The following is a 5,000-nucleotide window of genomic DNA, read 5'->3' as shown; positions in this document are numbered from 1 at the left end:
CACTCATCATCCTCCAGCTCCGTGTCTGAAGCAGCATCAGTGAGCTGAACAACACAAGCAAACAAACACCTGTACAGAACCACCTGTGTGTACACAAACATTGCCAAATACTGTGTGTGCGTGTGTGTGTGCGTGTGCGTGTGCGCGTGTGTGCGCGCGCGCGTGTGTGCGTGCGCGCGTGTGTGTGTGTGTGTGTGGCAGATCAGCGCTGTTTAAGAACACCGTCAGCAGTGCCTTATATGTGAACGGGATATTGCCGGCGTGTCTGTGATTCAGTCTGGTGACGAGTCTAATATAGTGAGAGTCAGTTCATCATCTCCAGTGTGAGAAATGATGGAGATCTTACAGGTCTGATCTGTCTCATATGCAAATCTCCAGAAGCAAGTGGCTCACACAAGATTGCTTTCAGAAATGAATCAAAACTTATTTCCATCAAGATTATTTCAGCATTCGTCACTCAGGAGAACATCCCTCTGTGTCTAGAAAACACTTCTCCAGTCAACAGTTATAAAGATATCTGGACTAGAAACAACACAGAAACTCTGATAAAGCATAGCGCTGTGTGTGTGTGTGTGTGTACAGGAGCTCTGAGCGCACACACAGCGCTGCACCAACAACACTAACATGAGGAGTAACGCTCCGCACCGGTATCTCTGTGGGACATCCTGCATTTACACTGACAGCAGCAGCAGTGTGTTTGCTGTAACACCTCTAATAAATGAAGCAGATTCATAATTGTGTGTGTGTGTGTGTGTGTGTCTGAATGGTGCTCCATACACTGAGCTCACATGACCAGAGCGATGCTGAGCTGGAGGAGCTGCTGTCCGGCCCACTGATGACCAGCAGCTGCAGACACCAGACCAGCTCTGGAGACACGAGGAGATCCTGCTGGAGCCCCCTGAACAACACTGAGGAGAACACTGTGTGTGTGTGTGTGTGTGTGATCTTGCTGGCATGTTGCTATGGGAACAGGCGTTCAGTATCATCACAGTTGCCGAATCTTCACATCTGGAGCTCAACTCTCCAGCAATGGCTGCTGTGTGTGGGATGCAGGTCGCCATGGCAACACATCCTCACACCAATCAGAGTGGGAGTGAAACACCCACAGAGGAACACACACACAAATACACACACACACACGGGTGCTGTAACCCACAACCATTTATTGTACAATTTTGATCAACAAAAACTGTTTATTCTTTCAGAAAGAGACTCAAGATTCAGGAGAGGGAGAGAGTGTGTGTGTGTGTGTGTGTGTGTGTGTGTGTGTGAGAGAGAGAGAGTGTGTTAAAGACACCAGGCCACATGAAACGCTCACTAATACACCAATCATGAGAGTCAAAGCATGAAGAGAATCAGAACAACAGGTGTGTCTCACACACACACACACACACACGCACGCACGCACATCAGCAGCACATCACAAACACAACACACATCCAGCAGGTATTAGGCTCATGATTCCACTGATCAGAAGAGTATTGTCAACGCAAAACACACACACACACACACACATCAGTAGGAGGAGAGAGGGTGGCGCCCCCTGCTGCCACTATTGCAGGAGTCTCACCGCTGGAGAGAGAGAGAGTGGGGGGGAAAGGAAGGGAGAGGGGGAGAGAGAGCGCCACCTTCAGGCACTTGAGGAGTCTGCAGTTCAGTTTGTGCATAACAGCTTTACAAACAACCCTGAGATCTGGGAAACACCCACCACTCTGACTGTGTGTGTGTGTGTGTGTGTGTGTGTGTGTGTAATATACTGTGTTTGTGTGTGCATGTATGTAAGTGTGTAATACAGTGTGTGAGGGTGTGTGTGTGTGAGAGAGAGAAATTACACCATTCAGCAGTAGCCCTTAACCAGCAGTCATGTAAGATCACACACACACACACACGATCCAAGTGAGAGTGACAGAGTGTGTGTGTTCAGTTGTCGATGCCGAGTTTGGAGATGCCCTGCCGGACCTCGTGCAGCTCGTCGATCTTGCCGTCCAGCTGCTCCATCAGGAGTTTGAGCTCCGTCTTCAGGCTGTTCTGCTGCTGCTGCCGGTGCTGCGCCTCACCCTGCAGGAGCTCCACACGCTCACGCAGACCACTGCTGGAGAGCTCCGCCGCCTGCACACACACACACACACGCGCACACACACACACACACACACACACACGTCAGGTCATGAGTGTGTGTGCAATGCTTGAAAAGCGGCTTCACAGACACTGAATAACACTGATCAACTCCAACACACATCAGGAGTGTGTGTGTGTGTGTGTGTGTGTGTGTGTGTGTGTGTGTGTGTGTGTGTGTGTGTGTGTATATGTGTGTGTATGTGTGTGTGTGTGTGTGTGTGTGTGTGTGTGTGTGTGTGTGTGTGTGTATATGTGTGTGTGTGTGTATGTGTGTGTGTGTGTGTGTGTGTGTGTGTGTATATGTGTGTGTGTGTGTGTGTGTGTGTGTGTGTGTGTGTGTGTGTGTGTATATGTGTGTGTGTGTGTGTGTGAGTGTGTGTGTGTGTGTTCACCTGTAGTTTGCCGCTGAGGCTCTCACACTCCGCCATCAGCTGTGGGATTATCTCGGCCTGTTTGCGCAGATTCTCCAGCTCCTGCAAAACACCATCACACACACACTTTCAGCGGGAGCACAGAGAGAAAGTGTGTGTGTGTGTGCGTGTGTGTGTGTGTCACCTGTTGTTTGTCCTGCAGATCTGCTTCCAACTCTTGAATTCGGACCGTGAGCTGAGCGTTCCTCTCTCTCTCCACACTCAGCTCCTTACACTGAAGCTCCAGCTCTGCGATCTACACACACACACACACACACAAACACAGATGAGAACTCTCCACAGGTTAGGTCAGCTCATGTACTAAAGTGTCTGGAATGGTTGTGGTGTGTCTGGTCAGGGGTCAGGGGTCAGAGGTCAGACAGGTGTGCTCCTCACCTTGCTGCGCAGCTGGTTGTTCTCCTCCAGGCTCCGCGTGGCCTGAGTCTTCCAGCTCTCCGCGGAGCTCTCTGCCTCCTGCAGCGCCTCCTGCAGACGGGCGCTACTGTCCCTCAGCGCCTGCAGCTCCGACTCACACTTCTTACTGCGCGCGCACACACACACACACACACACGCACACACACACACAAACACGTTTATTGAGCTGCTTTTAGAATAAGATCTCCTCTACATTCTGAAAGGTGTTCATTATGGAGTTGTGTGTGTGTGTGTGAACTGCATCTGTTGTGGGTGTGTGAGTGTGAGTGTGTGTGTGTGTGTAGGTGTATGTTTGTGTGTGTGTAGGTGTATGTGTGTGTAGGTGTGTGTGTGTGAGAGTGTGTGTGTGTAGGTGTATGTTTGTGTGTGTGTGTGTGTGTGTGTGTGTATGTGTGTGTGTGTGTGTGTGTGTGTGTGTGTGTGTGTGTGTGACCTCTCCTCCACGGCGCTCTTCAGCAGGTCGTTCTCCGCCTTCAGCGCTGCCGTCTCGGGGCCGCTGTGTGAGATCTTCTCGTCGTCAGTGCCGTTGATGCTGGACGGCTGATTCCCTGACGGAGTGTCTCGCCCAGACTCCTGACCACACAAACATTCACTTTCAGTGGTGTGTGTCTTCATGACGGAAACTTAACACTGTATTTCTACAACCCGATGTCTGCAGTCGAGGATTCAGGACACAATAAGTCTGCAGTTTGAGAAAGCGTCTAAACAACATTAAACCCCCTCAGCCTCAACCGCTCAGCTGATTTACAGTTCAGATGTTCAATATTAATCAAGTTACAGTCGTCAATAACTCTAACCAACAGCTCAAACTCAGATTGTTGGAGAGGCGTCTGGCTGCAGACCTGGTGCAGTGCAGTCTGAGCTGCATCCAATGCTTTTTAATGTGCTCACCTAACCCCGCCCCTAACTCCACCCCTCACAGTGACGTCACTCGCTCCATTGAGCGCTGTGTGTCTGACGCTGCATCTCTGAGTGCTGCAGTCTCAGCGTGCATCATGCAGGCTGCATCCAGACACTGCTGGATTGTTTTGGCAGATTGTTAGCTCCATAGTCGTCTACATTCTGATTGGTTGGCGCTGAACTGCATCACAGCTCATTAGCATAAAGTAGAGTTGATTTGACGTCTCCACGCCGCCGACTCTCATTGTAAATCAATGATTCCGGCTACTCTGCCGCTCTCGCCGCCGTCAGTGTGAACACACAGCGAGAAACATGTGTGAGGGATTCACATCCGAATATCTGTGTGTTCATCACGTCTGCAGCCTGAACAGCGTCCCACACATGCAGATGCAGGACGCTCAGTGCTGGACACTTCAGTGTGTGTGTGTGTGTGTGTGTGTGTGACTCCAGCTGACTGCAGATCTCTGATATACCAGCAGATGGAGACACATGACTGAGGTTTTCTTCCTCCTGCTGTCGCGAGCGCTCGTGATGATGTGTGTGTCCCGCAGACCTGACCAACACACTGCAGCTGTCCTCATGCAGACGCCGAGCGCTTCTACAACTCAGAGATATGCTCATATCAGACCGGCTCTGGCTCCCTATTCAACATCATGTACATCTAATCCACTCCTACCGAGCCCAGAACAGCTGATCTCCAGAGCTTGAGCAGCCGCTCACGGCCACAGCGCTCCGCTAATGCTGGACTACTGATTACCACCAGAACATCCCCTAACCCATCACACACACACACACACACACTCACACACACACACACACACACAGGTCTCCATAATCCTGGACCCGGCCCGTATCCTGAGCAGACCTCTGCTGGGTTGTTCAGTGTTAGTCTGGGTTGTTATCTGCTGTACCTGTGACTGATCGCTCGACGTCTCCATCTTGTCCTGAGACTTCTCTCTGGCCAGTTTTGCTGCCTCTTTGACCTCCAGGAACTTCTCTGCGAACTGAGAGGGCAGAGAACAGATCATCAGCCCGGCGGCCCGCGTCACGATCAGCTCTGACCTACATGAACCATCCATTAACGGTCAGTGTTGGTGTGAGAGGTGTCTGCTGGAGTGTGTGTGCTCGACCTCAGCC

General features: G+C 51.1%; 2 protein-coding genes across 4 annotated transcripts in view; one reads left to right on the top strand and one right to left on the bottom strand.

The window, feature by feature from the left end:
* The window catches only part of whamm (WASP homolog associated with actin, golgi membranes and microtubules), an 8,479-nt gene extending 7,744 nt beyond the window's left edge, over nucleotides 1–735 (top strand). The window contains exon 10 of the mRNA XM_073930074.1: nucleotides 1–735. This exon is cut by the window's left edge and continues 482 nt beyond it. The gene's annotated coding sequence lies outside the window, so the exon portion shown is untranslated.
* Nucleotides 736–1,143: 408 nt separating this feature from the next.
* Nucleotides 1,144–5,000, bottom strand: part of homer2 (homer scaffold protein 2) — a 14,747-nt gene continuing 10,890 nt past the window's right edge. For 2 of the 3 annotated variants that reach the window (XM_073929120.1, XM_073929119.1), the window contains 6 exons: nucleotides 4,775–4,867; nucleotides 3,397–3,536; nucleotides 2,925–3,069; nucleotides 2,674–2,784; nucleotides 2,511–2,591; nucleotides 1,144–2,109 (listed from right to left, as the gene is read on the bottom strand). In XM_073929120.1, coding sequence (XP_073785221.1) covers nucleotides 1,921–2,109; nucleotides 2,511–2,591; nucleotides 2,674–2,784; nucleotides 2,925–3,069; nucleotides 3,397–3,536; nucleotides 4,775–4,867 — 759 coding nt within the window. In that variant the 3' untranslated portion in view covers nucleotides 1,144–1,920. 3 annotated transcript variants of the gene reach the window in all.

The sequence above is a fragment of the Danio rerio genome, chromosome 18 (genome assembly GCF_049306965.1).
Source record: "Danio rerio strain Tuebingen ecotype United States chromosome 18, GRCz12tu, whole genome shotgun sequence".
NCBI classification, from domain to species: Eukaryota; Metazoa; Chordata; class Actinopteri; order Cypriniformes; family Danionidae; genus Danio; species Danio rerio.
This window is presented reverse-complemented; position numbering and strand designations above follow the sequence as displayed.